Source organism: Cavia porcellus, unplaced genomic scaffold (assembly GCF_034190915.1).
Source record: "Cavia porcellus strain 051 isolate PalLab524CR breed Dunkin Hartley unplaced genomic scaffold, mCavPor4.1 scaffold_2, whole genome shotgun sequence".
Lineage (NCBI taxonomy): Eukaryota > Metazoa > Chordata > Mammalia > Rodentia > Caviidae > Cavia > Cavia porcellus.
In genome coordinates, this window is record NW_026947485.1 from 428,817 (window position 1) to 456,419 (window position 27,603).

Sequence of the window (27,603 nt, forward strand, 5' to 3'; positions counted from 1 at the left end):
ATGCTGGCTTTCAGCAATGAGTTTGGGTGTACTCTTTCCCTTTCAATTACATTAAGGGGTTTGAACAGTATTAGTGTTATTTCCCTAAAGATCCTTGTAAATTCAGCAGTGAGTCCAGGACTATCTAGTCCCAGGCTTTGCCCAGATGTTTTTTATTACTGCAATTTTATTGTTCATTATTGGATTGTTCAGAATTTTTATGTCTCTTTGGTTCAATTTTGGTAATTCATGTTTTTATCAGGTGAAAATTCCTTAGCATTTAAGTTTTCTTAAGAAAAATAAAAATGGGAGTTATAAAGGGGAATGAATTTAATAACCTAATTAAACAGACATTCAACTTAATTTAGTGCCTACAAAGCAGGCAATGGAATGTAAGGTATGCTGTTTCACTTCAAGCAAACTTAAGTCTCAGATTGCTAGATTTACCAAGTAAATGAAATTAGAAATTTACAAGCCTTTATGCCACAAGTTTATCACATATTTTCCCTAACAAGCCCAGTTAAGACATTTAGAAATATACAACTCATGAAAAGGTTGGTTTAAATTTTGAGAAATCTCAGTATAAACTTAAAATTTTATCTCCTCTTCATACTTTATGTAGAAGAAAAAGAATGTATGGGAATGTAGCTTTGAGAATTAAGAGTCATATTAACTCTTCTCTAAGGAAGAAAAGACAACTACTCAAGAAATAGAGCAGAAGTGTTAAGTGGAAACTAGCTTTAACATTTCTTTAGACAGAGAACTGTAACACCTAAGGTGTAAACGGTAATCAAGCAAAGGACTTGAAGTAATACATTACCAGGGAATGAAACATCCTTATGGTTTGCAATCTGCCTTTTGATGGTCCACCATTTACTTCGAAGCCACTGTGGTGAACGGACGCTGCTCCATCCCTCAGCTAACAGATCCCAATTTATGTCATTTTCATCAGCTACATCAAGCTCTGCTACCCTACAGGTTCAAAACAAGCACATGTTAGATGGTACACTTGTTTTTCGATGAGAGCCCTCTTCTGCCTAAATGATGGCATCGCTGGTGATAAAAAGGCATGGCAGATAAAGCGAACAGACTACTAATGTACCCTGGGCACAGGGAAAGGACTCCACAAGCACAGATCTGTGATCAGAACCAATGGCTAAGAAATCCAATCAGCATAGCCTCTGGTTCAAGATATAACCAGTGGGTAAATAAGCAGAAGCAGATGAAGCACAGCGAAGGAAAGGGAGCAGGCTAAAGCCACACTGCATAAGGAAAACTAAGTTGTACACTATCCCAAGGTATTCTTGGAGTGGCCTTCACTAAGTCAGTTATTCTTTAGATCTCAGCTTTTCCATTTGTAAAACAACGTTTAGCAATGCACTATTTATAAAGATGACTAGTGAAATTAAAATGTTACTAACAGAATTCAAAACAAGACAGTAAGATAAAAAAACAAAAACAGAACCAACCAAAAAACCACCAGTAACAGAAGTAACTGAGGTTTTAAAGCTCTTATTTTCTAGTTTTAACTCTGATGGTTTTGGTTTTCAGCAGGAACACAATGACAAGTCTCTTACTTCAGTGTCTTAAGTATCTTCTTGATGGTATTTTTTTGCTCATTTTGGCTACTGAGTCTTAATGTTAAAACAACTAATTTTTAAAAATCTTGGGATTCTCTTAACATCCTTCCTGAATATGTGTGAGGCAGGAGTGTTTGACCAGGTCATGTGCAGGTGGCTAATGGCGGCTTGGCCCCTGTGGCAGGCTCAGCACGGCGGGCGGCCAAGGATTGAAGGGCATGGAGACTGAACAGCCCTCGCCCTGACGTGGCCCCGTGGGGAGGCGGAGGCACGTGGGTGGACAGTGGAAGTCGCACTGCCGCAGCCTGTGCCATACCTGGTCTGTGGACACAGAGGACTTCAGTCTCCACGCCTTCAATCTGGTACTTTGCCCCGGTACTAAATCCACTAAAAAGGAACAAACACAAAACAAAAAAGAGCTCAATGTGAAATACTGAGGGTATTTCTTACACAGTGGCTCTCTACGGAAAGGGTGCTTTCAGACATGATACATTCAGGAAACCCAGAGGACTGTCAACTAGACACACAAAAACAAGTGGCCCATAGAGCTCAGCACACACCTGAGGATGAGACTGATCTCATCTTCTTTGGTCCACTCCGTGCCCCCGCTCTGCTTCCAGTTCAGGTAGTTGAGCCACTTGGAGCGACACTGTTTTTCTGAGCGGGTACCCACCCGCTCTGCCACTGCAGCCCAGGACACACCCTGTGTGACAGTGTCACCAGGCTCAGTGCTCGTCAGCTCATGAACCACTTCCGCAAGTCTCTTCTCCTCCTCTTCAGTCCACTTCCCTGAAAGAAGGAGATTGCCAAATACCTCCTGGCCTTCTCTTCCTACAGACCTGACTTGGCCTGTAGGGAAACAGTGGAGCCAAGAGCTTATTTGCCAGTGCTGGGGGCCACATGAATCCACTAAGCCAGTAAGCTTCATGTTACTGGTCTGGTAGAGACCTCTGCACAGTAGAAACGGGGGATCCAAATGGCTTTTTAAGGAAAGAAAGACCACACTAAATATAACTGCAAAGAACAATGTACTCTCAAATCATACCAAGATCTTCAGTATACAATATGGGAAGAGCTGTACCAATGGCTTTGGGAACGTGGCGACCTCCACTGAGTCTTCCTGCCTTGCAGAAATGGAGTATGTTCAACAGGTCTTTCCTTCCTTACAGAAGGAGCCAGGAGGGCAAGTGAGGCGATGCCTAAAGACACCAACGTTTTAGTCAAAACTAGGTGAGAATATTTTCTCTTCCCACTATCCTGACTCTAGTCAGTTTGAGCAAATATTGTAGCGTCTGATGTCTGCGTTTATACATTTTATTGCTTCTCCTTTTAAACCTATTCCCCTTGGTCTTTTCTCTTTAAATTGTGCCCAGGCAGAAAAATTTGTTTAAAAACCTCTTTCTAGTTTAAATTTAGTTATTACAGCTAAAATCCCCAAAATCTCACAAAGGTTTCATTCCTGCTTCACTGAACAAGTATTTACTAAATGTTTATTATACATGGGCACAATTCTGCACACTGGGGGAAGATTCAAAGGACAAGCCCTGCTCTTCTGTCAAGCATGCTATGAAAGGAAGCAGAAATCCTGAAGTTGTGCTTCCTTACAAATAAGAAAGCTCCTTGTCCCAGCATGCAAGTTGCTGACATAAGGGAGTGGGATGGGGGTCCTCCAAATCATGCTGACAAGAACTCTGTACTCAGAGTGCAGCACACATGCTTCTGGGGGCTTTGCCCTGAATGTGCAGCTGCTGTTCCCGATTTGCAGACTCAGCCAGCCACACAGAATGACAAGAGTCGGCACACTGGTGCTGGAAGAGGCAAGAAGGAGGCAGTCTTGACTTCACTTCATTGGGGTAGGGATAAAAGTTTAGCACCCTAGAAGAACAGCTGCTTTTGGGAGTGAACAGAAGTTGTGAACCCTCCAGAGAACAGCAGGGTGAAAGGAAACAGGACAGCATCTATTCTAACCTCTGCTTTACACAGGAAGTGAGGCTCAGCAAGGCTGCATGACAGTGGGAGCATCAAAAGAAACACTGCTGCTATTACAGAGGCTGGGTGAAGGCCATCACCGGGCATTTGTGAACTGCGACGGACTAAGCTGCATCAAGTTCCCCACTGTGATGAGTGTGCAAGTTGCCAACTTTTACAGGTGTACAGGTAAGACTCATTGTTGGCTTACCAGTGATTCTTCCAGAATGGAACTCATTCATACACTGGGGACTTACTGTACCAATAATCATGTATTTTTTAGGATGGAAAAACATACTTTAAGTTTGAGATAAGCATAAACACAAACCTTTGGAGCATAGCTTCTTTCTAATTTGGACTTGCCCACAATTCAAGTTTCTCATAGATATAAGCTAACAAACTGTCAGGAGTGTAAGTTCAGTGAATGAGCCTGAAGTAAAAGTATTTCCTATTTATATAAACACAAAACGATTTTCCCAACTGGGACAAAACCAAAATATGCTCCCCCCAATGCCACTGAAACCAGAGACTCTGCGGTGTGAACACAAAGCAGATACTAGCTGGCCCCTTCAGTTAAGCTGAAAAAGACAGTGGGTGGCAAAGTCTGAACTACAGTGCATAGGAGTTCCGTCCCCTGGGACAGAAGGGAGGCAGCCTCTGAGGCCGGTGGCGCCCGTAGCTGTGGCTGCGCACAGTACCTGTGTTGCAAGTGTCCTTCATCAGCCGGCACCGGTCTTTGACGGAAGATGCGCTTCTTCCCAGCGCCGCCCCTATTGTTGCCCAGTCGTTGCCGTGCTTTATCCGGAGCCTAGAACAAGAGTCTGCCAATCAGCATTTGGTTCAACTGTTTTCTCCCTCTCAATTTCATCATTTATTCTTCATTCTTCTTCTTCCCACTTGATTGGTTTGGAAGTTGTGGGCAGCAATACTTTGAGAGCCAAAGTTTGAAAGTGTGGCCTTTTATTGGGGTCCACAGTTGTCTGTGGGTGAAAAAAAAACAGGCAGCAATTGCCTTTTTCCTGGTCAGAGAAGAAATAAGTAACTTGGATATGTGTTCAAAAAGACCAAATTTTCCTCAGATTACTGACACCATCTCCCAGGCAAGCCCCACACTTCCCTTTCAGCAGACACCTAACAGCTCTTCGTTAGAGCCTGGAAAAGTCCCCAAAGCCCTGTGTCACCAACAGGATCCACTCTCCATCTTTCTTCACGACCTACACCACACATGAAACCTCCTTTATGACCCTGCCTTGGTGGGGCAGAAGCACGTCCTGTGAGGAAAGGAGTGGAGACTAACAGCCCTGACAAGGCCGAGGTGGCCCCACTTTAAACTAGGCCCCAGGCAGACTGACCCTGGTTTTGATCTGGGTATACACATGGCCCAGATTCAATCGTCAGACACCAAAATCAGCATCTAATCTCTCTAGCACCTGTTAGTGGCCAGAGGAAGCATGCAGGGACTGATGGCAGAAGATAACAGAGCCACTCTGTGTGGACCTAGATCTGATAACCAAGTTTACTGGCAGGGCTAAATTACTCCCCTTCACCAAAAACTTCTTCTAATTTACAGGTTAAAATGTTTAAAAACCTAAGACAAAGAGCAAACAACAGTAAGAATAAATGAAAACAAAATTTACAACTTACTCCTTCAGCTTCTCAATTTCTTCAGGTGTATACCTAGAAATGCAGAGAAATTTTTAAAAAATCAGTTAAAATAAAGAATGTTTTTATAAAAGCTTTAACAAAAATCAGGATTTCATTTAGGGAGCTAAATGTTAATAAGTACGCATAAAGTAACTCATTTTACTAAAATGCTTCCATTTTCTTGATTAAAAATAGCAACCACTTTTAGTTACAGTAAAATTAAGTACTGTACAATTTCCATTAGGAACACAACATTTATAACATTTATTTGTTCTGTGCTGCCTCTTTTCTTTACTTGACAGTTTAGGCACTCCGAAATTATAATTATTCCAAACTTTGTCTTTTGTAAAATATAGGTAAAAAGAAAACAATCTATGGACAATTCTCTTAAGGCAATGAAAAAGTTAAAATTCTCATTTCCTGTTGCAGGTATGTACATCTAATATACTCTTGCTCTTTATTTCAACATAGTCAATGAAACGTTTTTCTAAAAATGTCATTTAAAAATTGGGAAAGGCTGTTCATTTTTAAAATTTGTTTGAGACAGGCTCTCACTGTTGAGTTCAGGCTGGCCTTGAACTTGCAAGCCTCCTTCCTGCCTCAGCTTCCTGTGTAAGACTACAGATCTGTGCAAGCACACCTAGGCTACTGTTTAGTTTTAAAACACTTGCAGGATATATGGAAGCTTTATGAAAAGTTAACAAGTTATTCCTGTTCCACTGTTAAAATATTTCTTCTTTGGCACTGTGGTAAGACATATTTAATTTACTTCATCTTGGAAATGCACTCTCATTAGCAGGCTGCTAAAAGCTGGAGGGAAAGCAGTGGAATGTACTAAGCCATACTGCTGCCATCTAAAATTCCCAGATAGACATCAAAAGTTTGTCAGTTCCACCACCTAATCATTACACTGAAGCTTAATGATGCCTTTGCATAAATGTTACCTATTATATAACTAAACTCCAAACACTGCTTCCAGAAATGTATTTTCTATTCTAGTTTTATTAAACAACAACAACAGCAACAACAAAATACACACAGAGCCCTAGTTAGCTACCCTCTTAAAACAAACAAAAACTACTACTCATGAATTCAGAGTTCTCTGAAAACTTACAGCATATTTAACCACTACTGTGTTCTTTTATGTTTTTTATTTTGGAGCAGACTTAGGCATATTAAGTGTGCCAAGTCTTCCATTTAATGTAGATAGTAGATAGGTGATTCGGACTAATTTCTAAAAGAGGCCTTTTTTATAATAAGGTTTCAGCATATTCTCAACATAGACCTGGAGAGTAAATACAATATGAACTCATACTGTCTCCAGTTAGGCCTTAATTATACCTGTACTTAAAAACAGTTCTGTAAATATTTTCCTAACAAATGAAAACATGCAGCATTACAAGCTTTCATACTTTCCCACATGGTTTCTGTCATCATACATGCGAAGCACTCTTCTATAAACTGCAAACAAAGGCCGGTTCAGACCCCATGCTATAGTCCTGTAGAAATCTTTTCTTTCGTCTTTTGACATCTCAAAGATGATTTCTGTAGCATCTTTTATTCCGCGTGCCTAAATGGGTTACATTTCTTTGATTTAGGGATTTTTGATAAAATACATGTGGATATACTATGTTTTAAAAACTTGTTTTAATGTTAAAAGTCATCAATTACACTTAGCTAAAGAATATATTGCTAATAAAGTCAAATGTAAACATTAAAATGTTGCAACAATAAAATGACACAGGCTTCAAAAACAAATCATATTAAATTCAATTTGTTATTTCCTTCTAAAAACATGAAAAAACTAAAGAAAATCACAAGAGTAAAACTAATTGATCTGGAAATTAAAGTACTGAAAGGATCAATGAATCTAGAAATTGGTTCCTTCAAAAGATACATTAAGATTAAAATTCAACTGATAAACTTCTGACAAAATTTTTTAAAAAGGCAAATATCGGGAATAAAAAAACGTAGGGTCTAAATAGACACTGCAGGAATTAGAGAATAAAAGAACATTATGAACAATTTTAAACAAGTAAAATGAATAACTTTCTAGAAAAGGTCAACTTACTAAAGCTAACAATGTAAAAGAAAATCAGATAACCACAGACTAAGAAGAAAGTTCAGTTATTAATAATCTTCCCACAGTGAAAATACCAGCTCTAGTGACACCATAAACTAAATTCTACCAAATAGACACAGAACTCTGGCCTGAAATTATTCTCAAATAACAAAAAAAATCAAGGATTTCATTGGTCACTTTATCGGGCCAGTACAAGCTCAGTAGTAAAACCAGACGAGAACAATTCCAGAAAAGAATTTTCAGGCCATGTGCAATCACTAATACAGACCCCAACTCCTAATGCTATATAGCACAGCACATCAAATGCAGCAATATACAAAAGTTATGCATCAATGCGAAAATGACTTTATCCCAGGAATAAGTTTGTGTTACATTTAGAAAAATTATTAATGTAATTAATCACATTAGTACACTTATAGAGAAAGTAAAAATCTCAATAGAGGTAGAAAAAGCATCCACAGAATTCAATGCTCATATATGAGAAAACTCAGCAAATCAAAATATGCTGTTAAATCAATTACTGAAAAATATAAAGATTGAAAAAAAAAACCATTTGTAGATAATATATGTAAAAACCTGATAATCTATATAAAAGGGATTTTAAAAGGCCCTTTGCAAGGTTGCAAGATACAAAAATATACACAGTATCATCATTTGAATTACTATAAAGTTTATAAAATATTTCTTAAAGTTCTCATTTACAACAGCAGCAAAATTAAAAGCACCATGAGTAAATTTTAGGCATGTTACGAAGGCGTCCTATGGAGAATTTAACACTGATAGAAAAATATTAAAGAGGAACTGTTCAAAATGGAGTTATACCATATTCTTCAATAGGAAAAGAATACTGTAAAGATGTTAATTCCTCCAATTGATACACAAGTTCTATGTAATCCCAATAAAAATTATGTAAGAATTTTTTATCCTCTGCAAGCTGGTGCTAAACTTAGAGGAATAAAAGGTCCCAAGAAGACCTAATATCTCAATGAAATGCCCCAAGTAATGTAGGGACTTGTGGGTGTTTATTTTCTGCAGTGCTGGGGACAGAATCCAAGGTGCTCCGCATGGAGCTAGACACACACTTCACCACTGAGCTGCATTGCAGCACTGCAACCGAGACCGAGGCTTCTAAACACAGCCACATAGTGGTACACAGATAACAAGCAGAAGCTAGAAACAAATTAGAAAGCTTCAAAAAAATTTTGTGGAAGCTTCATTCAGGACAGAACAGACATGGTAGACTAAAAAAAGGACTGACCCCCATAGCAATGCCAGAATATGGTCATCCACATCAAAAAAGAGAAGATGCCAAAGGCTTAACACTCATAAGGGTAAAAGTCAGCATGACAGGCAGGAAAGTTACAAAGTGTGAAGTTATAAAACTGTCATAAGACAACACATGAAAATGTCTTTATGTTTTTCACATATGCAAAGATATTTTAAGGACACAAAACAACAATCTAAACAAATCAGAAACTTGATATCAAATTGGGAAATCACTAAATTGTTGTATACTAACTAATAAAAGTTAGTATGCAATATACATTAAAAATGTCTAAAGAAAAAGAGAACTTCATAAGAAAACTACTAAAAGAAAGTCTTGGTCATTCACAGACTGCGGGGTAGAGAGAACAAAGCCACACCAGCAAGCAAATCGTCTGGGAATCAGTGCCATGCGTGGGCTGCCACTGGACTGGAACTGACAGACCCCAGCCCCTTACATCATGCAAGCTAGTAAATAAGAAGTAACAACCCCACACCCCTACCCCATTCCCATAGTAAGTGACAGTCTTATCCATAGAAACACAGGCTGTAATGATAGCTACAGAGGTCAAATACAATTGGATGCCCAAGGTGTTTTGGTGTTCCACTAACATCACAGGTCTAGAGCCAGTGGTCTGATCATGGGTTCAGAGGATAGTGATACAAAGTGTGACACCTAGTGGGGATCTCCTTCTGAGGGTTGCAGCCATTGTTGATTGCCTATGATCTTGTTGTGGAGTCCTATATCATTTCCATTGTTTTGTTGGGCTGGGTTTTATTCTCTTTTGTTTTGTTGGATTCTGTCAAATCTGGTGGCAGGAATAGCTATTTCAAAGGTAGATATATTATGGTGGCAATTTTGGATTTGCTATAGGCTTATCTTGGAAGTCCTTTATTGCATTCATTGTTTTGTTTTTGTTGTTTCTATTCTATCCTGTTCTGTTTGATTTTTACTATGTCCAGTTATCTGCAGCTATTTTGAAGACATCGAAAGACATTATGGTATCTATTGTTGATTTCTTAATGTTTTGAAATCCTATATCTTTTACATTGGTTTGTTTTGACTGGTTTTATTCTGTTTTATCCTCTTTAAAATAGAATAAAAGTCTTCAAAGATGAATTTTAAAAAGAATTTAAAAAAAGAAATACAAATGGCCAAGTAAGCATATAAAAATATTATACATGTATCAATCCTCCAAAAAATATAAATATTATGTACTACAAACATATACCCATAAAAATATTATCAGAAAGTTTCTAAATTTTAGAATTTTTTCTTAAAACTCTCATTTATTTGGTTGCAAAGGGAAATGGGCTGAAAGATGACTACTGAGAGATGAGAAACTCTTCTCACAACCACTTTTTGTTTGTGGCAGTTATTTTCACTTATTCTTTAAATACACAGTATATGATATTTAATTAGAACTATCTAAAGTTTAAAAATAGCATTTTTAGAAGAGCACCACAAAATAAAATGCATGGTCAAAAATGAAAATCAAGTGACTTTTCCAAGGTCAGTACATCTTCCAGATGTTTCCTAGCTCTGCCCACCGTGACCTCTCTTCCAGTCTCCTGGGATGAAAGTTCTGGAGTTCCTTCCCCCACCAGTTACCACCTTCCCAAGGGAATGACTGGGTGCTCCTCCTGCTTTCCTGCTGACTAGAATTATGCTGCTGCAGTCATCTGTGTCCTGCCCCTTCTTGGTCTCTCAAAGGTCTCAATCTTAGTAACACCCCTTCCCTGGACACTAAGCTGGGCATTCCTTGGACATTACTGAAGCTCCTAGAAAAGAAACCGTCTCAATTCACCAAATCCAGGACTGTTGTTTTCTACCATCTCACCTAAAAACTATAGCATTTTGCAGCTTGAAGGCATGTGTGATGGGTGGATAGCTTTTAATATATTTTTGGATATATTTTCAAAGCTTACCATTTTTGTTTCTCTGTAAACAATAAACCTGGTGAAAGAACCTTCAAATAAAAATTTTAAACTCTAAAGTTTACAAAGCTTAGCTTGGAAAGGCTGTAGTTAAACATGAAGCCTGAGAACGGGGCCATAGTAGGCAGCACCATACACGTATCAAACACTAAGAGGAATAGTCAAATAAATACCACACCTCCTTCTCAAACAATGCCCACTCTACATCCAGACATTGCTGTGCACTTTATTGTTACCATGGAATAGGCAGCAAGTCTCTGCAAAAGACTTCCAGAAGTCTGGAAGCTACCAGGTTTTCTTCACATTTTAAACTCCTGTTCCTGTAAGACACAGGTCCTAATTCTCTGGCCCAGGCTTAAGAGGCTGTGTTTCTAGAGGCTGTGTATCTTGAGTTGTCTTAGAGGAGTGTGTTTTGTGTGTGTGGAGGGGGTTTTGCTCTCTGGCTCTCCTGTTAAGCTCTTACACATGCTGTGCCCTCTGGTCAGTCCTCTCTAGTCCAAGATCGGTCCCCAAGGCTTAGCTCCAACCCTTTTTCTTTCAAACCATGTCTCACCCTCAGCTGTTCCAACCCCAAGACACACTTTTCTATCTCTGACTCAGGCAGCCAAAAAGCCTTGTTTTATTCTTCACCCGACTTCAAATGAATTGGCTTTGCAAAAGCCTACATGTGTTAAAGAAATTCTTGTCTCTAGTGCCTGAAAGTATTGTGCTCAAAGCACATTTAACATTACATTGGCAAGAAAAAAGCCTGAATATAAGTATGAACAAAAACTTTTCTAGAAAAGGACTCATGATATAAATTCAAAGAACATGCAAACTTTAGGTTTTATTTATTTGGTTTTTTTGAGATAGGGTCTCACTATGTAGCTCTGGCCTTGAACTCACTATGTAGCCCAGGCTGGCCTCAAACTCCATGATCCTCCTGCCTCTGCCTCCCAAGTGCTGGGATTAGAGGTATGAGCTACTGTGGCTGGCACTGTAGACATTAGATAATATAAATTAATTTATACCCTGCTTGAAAAGACAACAAAACAAAAGACACTGAGACAACTACACTATAATCATGTACTTTAGGATTATTAAACCATAACTATTGATAGATCACTTACAAAAATCAATGAGAAGTTCTGAATAAGCATATATAACACTGCCTGTGTATTTTGCGATTGCCTATAAACAGATTAATGAAAAATAAAAATATATTATAGGTACCTTTAGATAGCGTTCAATATTGTTCATCAAAATATCAATTTCTTCCTTGGACCACATCCCCTGCTTCCATTTATGTCCTTTAAAAGAAAACAAACAAGATTATAAAAAAATGTACTCCTCAAGAAGAATAAAATACTAAAGGTTTGCTTTATGATTATCAGCTAGAATACAATGTAGTTAATTTAACTTCTCATCCATCTGAAATCTGAAAAATCCTCAGGTAATATTGTTTCTGCAACCTCTGGTTTTTAAGGAGAACTATATTCAACCCTACTGAGTAAAGATAATAGTAAGTATTTAAAAAACATTACTTTCTTTTATACTTTCAAAAAATAAAACTGCTAGCAAAAGACATAAATACACAAAGTTACTTATGCTAAAAATATTTTTGCAAAATTTCTCCAATACAAAATAAATTTTAGCTGGGAACAGCAGCACATGTCTATAATCCCAGCTACTTAGGAGGCTGAGGCAGGAGGATTGTGAGTTTGAGGCCAGCCTGGGCAACTCAGTGAAAGCTTGTCTCAACGTTTTTTTTTTTAAAGGAAATTTTATAGGTAAAAGAGCATGTATAAAAGATTCTAGGGTAAGATAAACAGAAGACACCGCACACTGAGTGAATAATGTATTCCCAGAGCATTTTCTGAGAACAAACAACCTGCTCGCTTTGGTGTCCCCCTCGAATAGCTTACTCACCATACTTGCTGTTTTGCACCTCCCTGGCTACTCTGTTCAGTTTAGCAGCACTATGAAGTAAGCACTCTATTTTAAGCTTCTAAGATGCTTTCAGATCAAATTAGCAGACCTTTGAAAAGATCTGACTTCTAATTCCCATACGCAGTAACTGTATAGTCTTTTAAATGCCACCTCTATCCATCTGTTCAATTTCCTTCTCTCCCTCTTTTTTCTGGGGTACTGAGGATTAAACCTAGGGCTTTTGCACTGAATTACATCTCCCATCCTTTATTATTTTGAGACAGAGCCCCCCATAAGTCGCTGAGTTGCCCAAGCTGGGCTTGAACTTTAGATCCTCCTGCCTCAGTCTCCCAGAGTGCTAAGAGCACAGATGTGTGCCACTCCACCTGGTTATTTGTTCAAAATTTAACCAAACAAAATCTACTTTGTACTAGAAAGAAAAAAATAACAAATATTAGTGTATGGGCTTACTTCAAAGCCACTCAGGGCAAAGTTTAATTAGAGAGCTACAGTTACTGTCCCTAGGTAAGCACAGTGAGGAAGGCCCAACTCTGAGCCCTCTTTTTTCCATTTTTCCCTGCTGGGCACTACACTTCCTAGAGCGCCATACCTTTGTTAGTTAGAGAATCTTTATCTTCTTTAGTCGTAAACCATGCTTGGCTAACTGCCGAAACTTCCTCATTACCCAAATGAGAGATTTCATCTAGTTGCTCATTCTGTAAAATCTTGGAAAGTACAAAAAAAATTAAAACACAAATCTGCTTCATCTTTGTTTATAATGCTAAACATAATAAAAACATATTAATATGGAATTCACTTTTTTAGATACAGTAAAAATACACTTAATTTACAGAAAACAAAATATTCCCTGCTTTATTATAGTAGCACAAAGACAATATTATTGGTATTAACATAATATGGCCTTTAGTAAACAAAAACTGTATTAGTGGCTTCCATTTTTTATATGGGCCAACCCTGAATTAGTATTTAAATTAATTCAGAATATCCCAAAGGTATTTGTGGATGTAGGTAACATGAGCTTATACATACAGTTGTGATCAGTTCCAAAGAGGGAATGCATATACTAGGGCTAAGTATTACAACTGGTTAATGTCCTCATAGGTAGTTTGCTACCTAAATTATGCATGGTCACCTGTAATTTCTTGCTAAATTTAAAGGATTCTGGGCTACAAGACATTACTACAGAACAGTGCCTGTTCACTTCTCATTGGTAACACTGTTTTAACCCACTTTTTTAGAGCTGATTCACAGTCTTCCTAACATTCCCTTCCTCTCATACAACTCTGTGGTACTCATGATCTACTGCAGCTCTAGCCACCTTCTGCACAGTCATCCCTGGGCAGTTCAGCTAGACAAACCTAATCTGCCACATTCTGCAGGACAGAGCTGCTCTTAGAAGAAGAGCTGGCCTGATTTAAGGGGAGCAATAGTTCAAATAAGGCAGCCTCCACAATGGTGCTACCACAACAGGTTCAAGCCTAACCCAGACAAAGGAGGATGAGAGAAGAGGTTCGCGTCCCCTCCATTCAATTCAGATTCTGCCTGAATACAATACTAAGCTAAGCTCTGTCACTGACTGTAGGTGAGCCTAAGCAAGCCTGGGCTGCGTGCCAACTAAACAGAACTGCACTTGTGATCTGAAGAACTGGAACCCATCTTACTTGGAAACAGATAAGCTGTCAGTGAACAACCTATGCAACAGAGAAGAAACGTGCCCTACTATTGCTGTTACACTTTTATATCTGGAACTATACACTGTGTTTATGGAAGTGTGTTTAACTAGAAATCACTGCAACAAGTCTAAAAAGTTTTGTAGTCTTATATTCGTGTATCTGTTTTATAATCTTAGGTTTGTTTTGTTGTTGTTTTAAAGATTCAGACTTTTTATAAAGCTAAGAATTGAGACAAACTAGATGATATCTTCAGGTCCCTTGGATTCTGTCAATGATAATTTTTTAAAGATGTGACATAAGAATTACATTTGTAAAGGGCAAAATAGAGAACTTTCAGGAGACCATGATATAATACATGTTTAAATTGTAACGTAGAAAATATAATTAGATGGTCTCTTAAATCAATTGGATGAATAAAATAACCAAATCACTGTTTTCCAAAGTGTCTAAATATATAGCAGAGTCCATCCTATAACCTTAGGATTAAGTCTGTCACACTGATTAATCATGACCTTTGGGTACTTAATGTCTTCTGCCTCATTTTCCTGATGACAAGTTACAGTTACTGCTCTTAAAGTAGGCTGATTATCAGATAATTCAGATACAGATACATACTATACTCAACACTGTCCATAACAAATGAATTTTTTGGGTAGAAAAAGAGACTTAAGTATGTCTAAGGATACCTACTGATACGTAGTATAGATAATAAGTTGACAGTGTTTTGCCCAATTTTTCACTATTGTATGCATGAATCTTAAATTTAAGACTTTAATATATGATAGCTTTTTAAATGAAATATTTGAAAGTTATAGAATTTCATATATATAATATACACTGGCCTTAGAAATCTAAAAACAAATGTTCAACCTACTCAAGACCTCTTAAAACCACAAAGTATGGCATATACCTGGATTTTTTTTATAGCTTCTCATTTTTCAAGCTAGTCTCATGACTAGAATATATTATACTGCATTAACTGCTGAACTATGTCAAAAGACTATAATTAGTTTATGACAAAAACAGAAGTAGACTTCTTCTAAGTTTTTTAAACTATGCAGACTTTCAATACACAATCTATCATTAATCTTATTAAACAAATATTAGAGACTAATCAAAGTTCTTTATGCACTAAAATGGTAATAAGCCAACAAACTAAACATTGTCATAACTTACTCACTCTTTGACATTAGGCAACACAAAAAGACAAAAACTTACAAATTAGGATAATATTGTCACTATGGTTTTTTTGTCTTTTTGAGACAGGGTTTCATTCTGCAGTTCAGGCTGGTCTTAAACTCACGATGATACTCGTGCCTCAGCCTCCCCAGTGCTAGGATTATAGGTATGTGCCATCACACCCCACACTACTTAACTTTATAGCAGGCCATTTGACTCCCATTTGAAACTGATTCCTTTTGAAACTGTGCTTCTAGAACTATTTTGAGGTTTATTATTATAAAGGTTCTTAGTGTACACATCAGAGATGTCCTTAGCCCTTTATAGTTACATACCACCTGGAAACACTTCCTAAAATCACTATGGTGCTTTAAAAAATTCTCTAATAGCTCTACTACATATTTAATAAGTATTTTATGACGAGATGAAGCAAAAGGGTAAGCTACTAAAAATGAGAGGCACAATCAGCCAGAGATTAACTTTTAAGTAGTACAGATTTAAGCTACAGACTACCTAAAAGAACAAAGAACAGACTACCTAAAAGAACAAAGAACTGATGACCTCTGGCAGAAGTAACTTAGCAAAGGTTCCTCAGAAAAACTAAAGGAGTTAGCAAGGAAACCATAAGGCTTGATTACAGGCCACTGTCTTGTCTGACAAGCACCGAAGGGAGAGCACCACTGCGAATGCAGTGGAAAGACCACGTGACCTCAACTGTGGTTTCCACAGACATGGACCATCCCACAGGGAACACATCAGAAAAGTGCCTCTGCTTACAACTCGACACTCCTGTGTGAGACTGGACATCTGAGTGCAATGACGCATGTCATCTCACTTTATGGCTATGTTGTCAATGCATGTTCTTATCATTTCATTGCCTAAAAACACGTGTGAAGGGCCCTCTTTGGAGGCCAGTGAGAAGGTGTACTATACCTGGATCTGTGTCACAGTTCCCTCAGAAATCTCATCATCTGTCACCTCTGTGGTCGCAGTCATGGTCACCTCAAAGCTCTGATCATTTTCTGAAACTTCAAGAAGAGTAATTCAACTTAGAATGCCAACAGGATTCAATTATTCTAAAAACGTCCATGCAAGAAAATGTGACCTCTTTGACAATACACCCTCACATGTACATACTTGTTTGCCTAATATTGGACAATTTACACTAGGTTTCTCTCTGGGTGCTGGGGAGATGGCAGATAGCAAAACATAAACTGTCTTCATGAAGCTTTTACTCTACTGGAGACTGACACAGATGAGTAAGATACTATTCTTACTATGGTATATAATGACTGCATGGTAAAAAACAACAACAACAACAACAACAACAACAAAAAAAAAAAACAAAGCAGGAAAAGTATCATGGTGGGACTGTTTACAAGTATAGACAGGAGTCTAGGGAAGTGACTTGAGCAAAGGAGGAGGAAAGGTCATGCCAGGACTTTAAGGAGCTCCTAGGGAGCCCAGCAGACTCTGAGACTGGATGTGGTTGAGGTGCTCATGAGCATGACCTCCACCAACACTGCTGAATGGAGGAGTCAGATGAGCAGCCTTTAACAGCACCCTGGCTGCTCTGGAGCAAGCAGGATGAGGACAGAGGGCAGACATGAAGTCAGTTATGAGCTAACACAATCATATAGGTAAGAGGTCAAGGCAGGGACTCAGGTGCAGGGCTAGACATAGAATACTCCGATGGCAATACAGCCAATATGATCTGGGAGAAACAAGCTGTGAGGGAGACTGAAGAGGCACGGGTGACATTAAAGTTTTTCTTTTTATCTAAAATGAAAGAAATGACCTACCACTAATGAGATAAGACTGCAGAATAAGCAAATAAAAGAATTCAGGATATTTCAGGAGCTCAGTTTTAAATATATTACTTTAGCTAGGTGTGGTCGTATCTGCTTTCAAACCCAACACTCTGGGAAGCTAAGGCAGGAGAACTGCAAGATGGAACCTAGCCTATGGAACTTAGCAAGACCCTGTCTCAAAATGAAAAATAAAAATAAAGGGCAGGGACTTCAGATCAGTGCAGAAGTCCTAGGTTCAATCTCCAGTATTGCACAACAAAACACACACACACAAACACTTTGAGACATCTATCAAACATCTAGAACTTCAGAGAAGTCTTAAGTTGGCTCCATTGTACAAACAAACAGGTAGAGCAATGGACTATTAACAGAATCTAGCTGAAATAAATCTGGGAGTCATCCCTAAAGAGAGTATTTAAATGAGTTCAGATCATTCAGGAAATAAAAATCAAAAAACGAGTTTAAGAAGTCAATTCTGGGGGCTGGGGATTTAGCTCAGCGGCATAAGCGCCTGCCTTGCAAGCAGGTGGTTGTGAGTTCGATCCCCAGTACCAATATAAAAAAAAAGTCAATTCTGGGATACCCACACTTAGGGGTTTGGGCAATATGGCTAAATTAGCATCTGAGACTGTGGAATGGCAGAAATATAAAAAGAAAACCAGAGACATGTGTTCCCTAAAAGCCAGGTAACAAATGTTCAAGAAGGAAGTGATAAAATATTGCTGAAAGATACAGAAAGATCAGAGAAAGACCAAAAAGAGAAAAAGAAAATTAAAAAAAAAAAAAACAAAAAACAAAAAAACCCACCCAGGGTTTAATCACAAGGTGATGTCTGGAGAACTGCAAAGTTTGGGTAAAGGGTGAAATTCTTTTAGAATATATTCAAAGAGAAATGGAGGCAATTATAGGCAATTTTTCAAGTCCTCTGCTTTAAAGACAAACACAAAATGGACAGGAGGCAGCTGGGTCTTTTTAAAGAGAAACACATTCATAGTACTGATGGGGGAGGATCAGGCAGAAAAGTTACTGATTCTGCAGAGAAAAGAATTACTGAACAATATACCCCAGCAGGCAGGAGAGATGGAATCTGGTAACAGAAGGGCAGGCCATGACTACGGTGGCAATCAGCATGTACATACAGAGACAACTTTCTGCTTGCTTCACTTTTCTCAGTGAAGGAAAAAGGCTGTCAGCTGAAAGCGAAAAAGGCGAAGTAAGTATGAGAAGTTTCAGGGTGTGAGACACCAGCATCACAGAGGGAGAAGACACTAGGGAAGTGAAGTGTGACTTCAGGCAGCATAATGAGTCTGCATGTCCTACTCTTTCTGAGTTCTTGTAAACTAGCTATACTGGTACAGATATGAGTAGGTAAAGATATAGACTGAGTTATAGCTTCCAGATTAATGTAGGAGAGAGAAAGGGATTTAAAAGTAAAATCAAGACAGTGACTTTAATGATTAAATATAAAACCGTAACTAGGTGAAGAGAAAGAAAAGAAACAAGTACAGAAGAAATAATGAAAAATTAGTAAAAATCAGCTGGGTGTGGTAGCACACACCTATCATCCCTGGCACTCTGGAAGCCTGAGGCAAGAGGATCCCAAGTGTGAGTGTATTCTGGACAACCTTGCAACTTACACCGTGTCTAACACGAAGTGGGTAAAGGCTTAGGACACAGCTCCATGTAAAGATCAAGTTCAATCCCAGTTCTGGGGGACAGCAAAGGAGAAGTGGAATGAAAAGAGGTGCACAAGAGGTCTTCCATGTCTGATTGTTGCGTTTTTTAGTAAAGCCAACACAAAACAAATGAAGCAAATAACTATCGGTAGTTTTGACATCAACCTGAGCTTCGATCATGGTACTTTCTTCTTGGCTCCCTTTCTGCCACCTTTTGTAAGGCGCTTGTTTTTGCCTACAGCCATGGTGCCACTCAGAAAGCCAAAAGGTAATAACGCTCACACCAACAAGTCCGCCAAATCCGGAAGATGATGATGCAAATCATGACCCAAGAGGTGCAGACAAATGACTTGAAACAAGTGGTCAATAAACTGATTCCAGACAGCACTGGGAAAGACATAGGAAAGGCTTGCCAGTCTGTTTATCCTCTTCATGATGTCTTTGTCAGAAAAGTAAAAATGCTGAAGAAGCCCAAGTTTGAACTGGGAAAACTCATGGAGCTTCATGGTGAAGGCAGTAGCTCTGGAAAAGCTTCTGGAGATGAGACTGGAGCTAAAGTTCAACGAGCTGATGGATATGAACCACCAGTCCAAGAGTCTGTTTAAAATCCAGATTTTTAATAGTGATAAATAAAATCCTTATTTGTGACAAAAAAAAAAGAGGTGCACACGTCTAGAGTGTACTGAAGATGAAGTGACCTAGAAAGAGGAAGTAGCAGTAGGAAAACATTAAGTCTGAACGATCACAAAGGGATGCCCGTCACAGTATAGTAATAGCAGAGTGATACATGGAGAAGTGCATGGCCAAGGTGTCAAGCATCATCTAAATGAACACAATAATTACACAAGAGAAAAAGAAGAAATGCAATGCCCAATGACAATAAAGAACTGGCTGAGTGAGAAACATAATTAACATGGGACGTGAGTCTGGGTGCTGAAAGGACTTTTAAGGCCCAGAGAGACAAATCATCTTATAAAGCATGTAAAAGAAACCTGCATATTGAAACTAAACCTGAATGTAAATCTTCAAAAATAGTTTCACTGCTACAAAGTCCAGCAATGAATGCTTTCTCAGTACTAGATGGTGCTGACAGATGTAGCATTTCTTTTTTAAGCTGATATGCAGTGGCAGTACATGTTCATGTGGTGCAGTGTGACCACCTGACATGTAGTACATATTCAACAACCAAACCCAACAGCATTTGTCTCCTCTGACATCCACTTCCCTGTGCTGGGGCCCCTCTAAACCCTCTCCCCCTGCTTCACAACATGTGTGACTGCCTCTCAGATCTTCTCCAACCTTCCCACACTACTCCTTCCCAACCCCCAACAGCCACCACTCCACCTGCCACCTCCATTCACCCCAACCTACACGTTCACATGTGAACAGAACATGTAGCAATTGCTTTCTGTGCCCCAGCTGACTTCAATCAAGACAACCTTCAGCTCCATCCATGATTTTACAAATGACAAGGCTTTGTTCTTTCTAGGACCGAGTAAAATTCCTTTGTATATATATTTCCTTTGTGCAGGCATCCACTGATGGACTAGATTGACTCCAAAAGTGGCTATTATGAACAGCACTGCAACACACCAAGTGCAGACACTGCTCCAATTCAAAAGTCTCATTTCCTCAGGAAACACTTTGGGAAACGGCTCAACTGGAACACACAGCAGCTCTACTCCTTGATGCATCTCCAGTTTCCTCGTAGCTGTACTAACTCACATCCCTATCAACAAGGTGCAAGAGCTTCCCCTTCTTGCATGCTTGCCAGCATTTGTCACTTGTCTTTTCCATTACAGCCATTCTAACTGGGTTGAGATACCTTGTTATTCATTATTAGGTTGCTTAGATTTTCTATGCCTTCTGAGTTAATTTTCATAGAATGTTATATACACACACATATATCCATTCTTTAGGTTTCCCAACTTATTGGCATATGACTGTTTACAATATAGTTGTTGCTAATGATCTTTGTTATTTCTTTAGTATGGTATCAGCTATACCATTTTTTCATTTTTCAATTTGTCTGGATCTTCTCACTCTTTTCCCTGGCTAATCTACTTTGTAAATGCTTGTGAATTTTCTTTTCAGAAAACCAGCTCTTTGTTTGATCTTTTATATTGTCTTTTTAGTTTGCATTTATTTCTACTCTGATATTATTTCTTTTTAATTTTGGTTTGTATCTCTCTGCTGAATTTCTCTTTTATATCATAAATTATTTTGCTACTTTTGTTGAGTTATCTGACTGTATTCTTCTATCTGGGTGAGCTTCCTTAAAAGTATCATTTTGAATTTTTTTTAGGTGATACATCAGTGTCCTTCTCTTTGGGGTCAGTGCTAGAGAGCTCTTGTGTTCTTTGGTAGGTATCCTGTGACCTTGGTTTTTGCTGTTTCCTTGTCCCTGTGTTCATACTTTAAATCTGGTGGAGGAGTCTCCTCTGCCAATATAATAGACTCTTTCCTGGAGATGTATCCCAGGGTGCTGGCTGAGTGTGACTTCAGCTGTGGTTCTAGGCAGGTACAGCGGCTTGTCTAGCTGGGCCCACAGGTGCCCCACTGCCCAGGTCTCAGAGCTTGAGTGACTGGTCCCTCTGGAATATAGCTCAATTGGACACAGATAACCATCTCCTCATGTAAGTATGTGTTGTAGGACCAACCTACTGGGCAGTGTAGCAGGCTTAAGTAATGGAAGCCAGATGTATGATGGCTTCTGACCATGGCATAGGCCAAACCACTCCAGCAGCTCCAGGAATTCTGGTACTGGGAATAGGGTGCCAGCTAGTGTCTGAGGCCAGTGAACAACCAGGCTGCCCTGACAGGAATAGAGAAAGCAAACTTCTCAGTCTCTGAGGGACTATGGGACCGGCATGGGGCCTGTGGAGCAGACCTCAGGGGACAGACTGCCCACCTTCTTGCACCGGTGTGTGACCCCTTTTCCACATGAACTGAGGAAGTGTGGGGCCACCAAGCTCCTTCCCAGCGCTGTTCCTCCAACTGACAGTGGGTGAGGAAGCAAACGTTCTGCTTTAATGCAACTTTTTTGAAATACAGAAACTTTCCCAAGTGGATTTTATATATGTATAGTTTACAAATCCAGAAAACATGTAAATACCTGGAACATACTTTTTTAAAAATTCAGTCTTATTACTAAATATGAGTCTCGATTGTGTTCCATATGATCAAACAGCTCAGGTGCCTCTGTGGTAATGTATCTGTTTTCACAGATAAATGACAAGTGTAAAGGAGTCTGCTTCATATCCATAACAGTCTGAACATGTGATCCTAAACAAGGTACTCTAACCAAATGGATCAATCAGTCTTAATTTATACTGCGATAATCACTCAAAAATTCTATTTTGGAAAATATTCATATAGAAACATGTTAGAAAATATTCTTATAGAAACATGCACAACTGGGTCAATCAAGTGCTTAAAATCACAAGATAATAGCAGTCACATTAGGACATAACTGAAAATACACACGACTTACCATTAGGAAAAATTCATTTAATTAGAACTATATCATGCTAAAAAGGTAAACAAAAAACAATTATGTACCTGCCATATCTGGAAATAATACTAACATTATCACTCTTCCAACTCTGTTTTCTACTAGATAAGGATGCCCTTCACTGTTCTCCATGCTGCACGCTCTGTTTTCCACTAGATAAGGATGTGCTCTGCTGGATGCTATGTGCAGAGTCAGTACTTAAAGACAACAGCAAAGCTCCTCTCTGCACCAAGAGCACCAGGAGCAGTCCCTACATCCACTCATAGCTGTGTCCTACAGAGTATACCCCAGCTCTACAGAGCTAGCACTCTTCAGAAGGCTTCTGTACTCTGCTATGCATATCAGAAGTAATCCAATATTGCAACTGGTATCTTACAGTCATTTGCCAGTGTTATTCCATATAAATGTTTTATTACCCTAGTATCTAGTCTACTCTAAATAACATTGGAATAGAAACATGTAAGATTAAGGGGGATAGTCTGGAGATGTAGCTAACTGGTAGTGTTTGCCTATTGTGTTAAAGCCCTGGGTCTGATCCCCAGCAATGCAAAAAACAAAACAAAATAAATTAAACATTTTTAGTGAGAATAAACAAATTAAGTCTTTATCTCAGGTCAAGTAGTCATGTACTATATGGAAGAGGCAGTTATAACTGGATTTAGGAGTACACTCTAAAATAATCAGAACGCTTAGATATGATCTTTAAAAACTTACTCTGAAAGTTACTCTATCTCCGTGCATCTCATTTTACTAATCTAAGGAACAGGAATGATAATGTCAGTACTACTGCACAGCATGCTTTCTTATTCAGGGTAAGTATCGTTCTTGGAAGGCTATGGAAAAAAAAATCTTTCTTTTTTTTGGTGGTAGGGACTGAACTCAAAGGTCTTTACACTGAGCTATATCCCTAGCCCCCTTTCTTAAAATTTTTATTTTCAGATAGAGTCTTACTGACTTCCTAACTTGCCTACATTGAACTTGAACTTGTAATTCTCTCACCTCACCTGTCAGAGTGCTGGGATTACAAGCTTGCACTATTCTGCTGAGCTAAAAGCTTACTCTTTACAAACAAATGATGTACAAATAATACATTTAAAAACACACAGGACAGAGTATAATGAGTGAAAAAAAGTCTGAACAGATTCCTTATGAAGCCTGTAAGAGGTTGAGAATTTTTAAAAAGCAGAGATTAAGTTAGGCAATATAGTTAGAAGCACTTAGAGCAGTGATGGGGAACCTTTGAGAGCTTTCAATGCTACAAACAGCCTCCTGTAGCACATGTGCCACAGGTTTGCCACTACTGACTTAAGAGCTAACCCTGGAATAAAGACTTAGTGAAAAAGAGGTTTTTGGACTAAATGAAAAGTAGAGTCCAGGCCTGCCTAGATATGTCAAGTCAATCTCCTGCAAGCTTAAACATGATTTTAAAAGGAGCATTTTGGGTTCTTTAACACAGTGACTCACGTGGGAGGGCAACGACTGAGATGCAAGGAGCAGAATCATCAATGCTCTGGTCATCCTCTGAGGACAAACATAGCCTCTTGTGCGGAGGGTCAGTACCGTCTTCTGAGTCTATCTCATCAGCTTCTAAGGAAAGGAAAAAGCAGTTAGCCAAAGAATTATCTCAAAACTTCAAACCATAAACCAATAAAGGAAAAAAAACCCTCCAATTAGTATGAATTGCAACAATTTTCTTCTAAATGAGCTCACTTAGTCTGGTTGTACAAAGGGACTTAAAGGACACCATTTGCTTTCTGCCCACTGTCAATGTGCTTCCCGTTCTCATTCACAGACAAGGGTTGGGTATTGATTTATTTACAATATGTACTGCAAGCCAAGTATACTCTAATAGTGGGAACAGAACAATGAAGACTACCCTGGCTGCAAGAAACCTACAATACAGTGGAGAAGACTGATCCAACAATTTCCAAACAGCACTGTGGGACCGCTGAAGGAATGGAGAGGGTATTGTAGCACAGAAGAGGGGTATATAATCTAGATGGGAGGCACAGGACAGTTTCCCGAAGGAGGGATCTCAACTTGGAAGAAAAAGGAAGCCAGAGAAACGATCATCCCTCCTAGCAACGGGAGCAATATGCACAGAGCCACATGAAACATGGGAAGCTTTAAAAGCGTCTTACATTGTTGAGACCATGACCAATTTTTGTCAGCAATTTGAAAGATGAATTAAAGGTGGGAGACTGGCTTAAAGGCTATCAGGACTACTCAGATCCAAAAAAAAGTTTATACTAAGAAAAGGAGACTCACAACAGAAATGATGAACTTAAAAACATCAGACCATCAGTAAGTCTTAATGATGAGAGAAATATGGAAAATGAATGAACTTATTCCTCTACATTTATGATTTGGAACATTTATTTAAAAGGAAAAAAAGCAAAGCAGCATTAGGAAGTATGTGAAAGGACTATTTTAGATATGTGAAATTTAAGGTGACCACAGGACTGTGGTAGCACATGCTTGTAATCCCAGCACTCTGGGAAGTTGAGGCAAGAGAACTGCAAATTCAAGTCCAGTCTGGGAAAATTAGGGAGACCTTGACTCATAATAAAAAATAAAAAAGTGCTGGGGATGTAGCTTTGTAAAAAGGCTCCGTGCCTCCATGTTCAGTACTGAAAAAAAAAAAGAACCAACCTCTTCCAAACTGAATGAAACAACCCAGGAGGTGCATATATATACTCTATGTATCTGTATCTATTCTATCATGAACAGACAACAGAACTAGATTAGTAAACATAAACTAAAGCAAAAGAAAAAAGGTAAGAAGTAATCAACTCACAAACCTCAAGATTTTGAACTCTTAAACTACCACAGATGTTTATGTAAAACCCTAGACAGTTTTGAAAAATTTTGTAAGTTTCCAACACCAAAAGTCTATCGGTATTGGCAGAAGAATTTCTGTATTTTCTGACACATTGAATATACTGCTGCCATCAAAATGTATAGAGAAGCATATGAGAGTCCATCAACACCTGAAAATTCAAAAAGGTCCTGTTTATAAAACAGCTAACAGTTAGTAAAGGCTGAAATTTATGGTAAATTTAAAGATATAAAAGAACATTTTAAAATATAAAAATAAAAACCATGAATTAAAACTGATGGACAATTCAGGGATCATCCCTTCTCCCCTTCTTGGCTACTCAGTCTGCCTGGATCACAGGGCGGACACAGATGTGGAACCAGTCACCCCAGGCTGGCAGACTGCGGTCTGCACTCTCCTACCATGCTGAGGGCAGTGGAAGATGAGGTTCCCGTCAGTGTCCTGCGTCAGCGTCACAGAGTTCACAGTCTGGACTGTCACTGTGTCAGAGTCCTCTTCCTCTGTGCTCATACTCAAATCTGCAAGAATGGGCTCAGGTCAGGGTCTGGGACTGACTTCCAGATAGCAGCATCAGCTGCCCGATGCCTGTCCCCACCCGTAAGAACCCCACAGTATTCTTTATGGGAAGAGAAACAGCAGTGAAAATTCAGGTTTCAAACACACCTTTCATAGACTGAATGCATTATTTAGAATTTGGTGAAAAACCTACAAAAACCTGACTGCTCTAAACAAACAAACAGTATTTACATTTTTAAAAAAGTACCTTTTACTACAGTGAACAAAAGTGAGTCTGTATGAAGGTATGTGAACTACTTTTTGGTTGTATTTTGTGATATTTTCATATAGGTATTTACTTAATGGCTTAGCAACTGACTCACAAAACCTTATCTTGATCTAAAAATTATTTTCCTCAATATGTTTTACAGGTATTTAACCTTTACTATCTGAAAAACAGGAACACTAATTCTTACTGGGGTTTTCTTCACAGTATTAAACAAGGGTATATAGCCATCACTGACAAAACTGTTTTCAATATATGGAGTTAGGTCTTCTTCTAAAATACAGAATTCTTGTTTAAAGTGCCTTGACATGCCATTTTATTTTATTTTATTTTTATTTTTTAGTACCAGGAATCAAACTCACAACCCTGTGCTTGCCAGGCAGGCACTTATGCCACTGAGTTAAATCCCTAGCACTGACATACTATTTTAAACATATAGCAAGTTACTTTTGCTCTGGACAGAATGAATGAGCAGGATCTCGGAATATATTATCTCATGGTTGGCAAAGATAAATATAGTGGATTCCAATCAATGATATAGTCAGTAAGGCCAACCTCTTAGAACTTTCAATGATACAAATAGCCTGCTGCCACACACATGCCAAAGAATCACCACTAGCAGTCTAGTTGAAATCGTCAAAAACTCTTTGAATGGTCAATGACCTTCTTGCCTCCATACTCCATACTTTGATTTTGTCTGTGTATTTTTTTACCAACTGAGTAAGAAGACTTAAACTTTGGCTTGGGTTTAATTAATCACTCCATACTGACTCTTATACACATGGTATCAATTCATATACAGTTATTTACCTTTTCAATGAACCTATTTTCCTTGGGCAGAAACTGAAAATCTTGGTCTAGGTATACCTAAACTTGGCTATGAGGAGCTGAGGTCTTTAGGGCAGCTTACCTAGACAATGGTGGGACCAGTGGCAGCCCTTCCCTCACAATCGAGCCGCCGTCCCTTGGTTAGCAGCATCACTTTCATGTTATCCAGATCATTTCTCCCTATCTCTGCAGCACTCTGAAAAAGAGACAGCATTCAACAGTAAGACTAAGAACAAGGCAGAACTGTATGCCAACAGTGTCAGTCTCTCCCAATCAAACCACAGGAGGCCAAATTTTTACAAAAACCTTTAGGAAATCAGCCTTGGAAGGAATTCTCCAAAAAGGATAGAAATGGTGAGTTCCTACATGTACTAGGTAAAGCCAGATCCTTGAGCCAAGTGGACCTGCATCAAACAGTTGAATATTCTCTTAAAAATGTAGGTTTAGCTACGTGAACACACTATTAATAGGCTTTTTAGAAATATAACAATTATAAAAATATAAACAATATAACAATAAAAATATAACAATCATAAAAATATAAACATGTAACAATAAAAATATAACAATTATAAAAATATAAACAAATATAAAAATAACAATTCTTTACAATATCATTATTTCATCTCAAAGTGCTAAAATTATATAAATACTGATTCATTCATAAGTCATTTTAGGACAACAGGTGAATAATCAGGCCAGGAAAAGTAAATAATAAACAAGTAAGATCTTAAATATGAAAACTTTCAAAATCTGACATGGTTTTTATAGATACCTTTCAAAAGTCTTTTCATTTTTATCCCCAAAAGCCAAATTATTAAACAAGGCATAGAATCTAAAGTTCAGAGATGTTTCAGCAAAAGTTAAGACTCAAATTTCCATTTTTGCAAAATTCTAATGGGAACGCTTTGCCAGGAT

General features: G+C 38.5%; 1 protein-coding gene across 10 annotated transcripts in view; it reads right to left on the minus strand.

Moving 5' to 3' along the window:
• The window catches only part of Dmtf1 (cyclin D binding myb like transcription factor 1), a 41,132-nt gene that overhangs the window by 8,633 nt on the left and 4,896 nt on the right, over positions 1 to 27,603 (minus strand). For 7 of the 10 annotated variants that reach the window (XM_063237252.1, XM_013152411.3, XM_063237228.1 and 4 more), the window contains exons 2-12: positions 26,768 to 26,881; positions 25,478 to 25,594; positions 23,702 to 23,824; positions 16,170 to 16,264; positions 12,974 to 13,088; positions 11,668 to 11,744; positions 6,584 to 6,741; positions 5,172 to 5,204; positions 4,226 to 4,335; positions 2,120 to 2,348; positions 800 to 951 (exon numbers count right to left, since the gene is read on the minus strand). In XM_063237252.1, the coding sequence (XP_063093322.1) occupies positions 800 to 951; positions 2,120 to 2,348; positions 4,226 to 4,335; positions 5,172 to 5,204; positions 6,584 to 6,741; positions 11,668 to 11,744; positions 12,974 to 13,088; positions 16,170 to 16,264; positions 23,702 to 23,824; positions 25,478 to 25,586 (1,201 nt within the window). In that variant the 5' untranslated portion in view covers positions 25,587 to 25,594; positions 26,768 to 26,881. Of the gene's footprint in view, positions 1 to 799; positions 952 to 2,119; positions 2,349 to 4,225; positions 4,336 to 5,171; positions 5,205 to 6,583; positions 6,742 to 11,667; positions 11,745 to 12,973; positions 13,089 to 16,169; positions 16,265 to 23,701; positions 23,825 to 25,477; positions 25,595 to 26,767; positions 26,882 to 27,603 lie in introns of those variants that run through there. The other 3 variants (XM_005003647.4, XM_013152412.3, XM_063237243.1) reach the window with 3 other exon arrangements.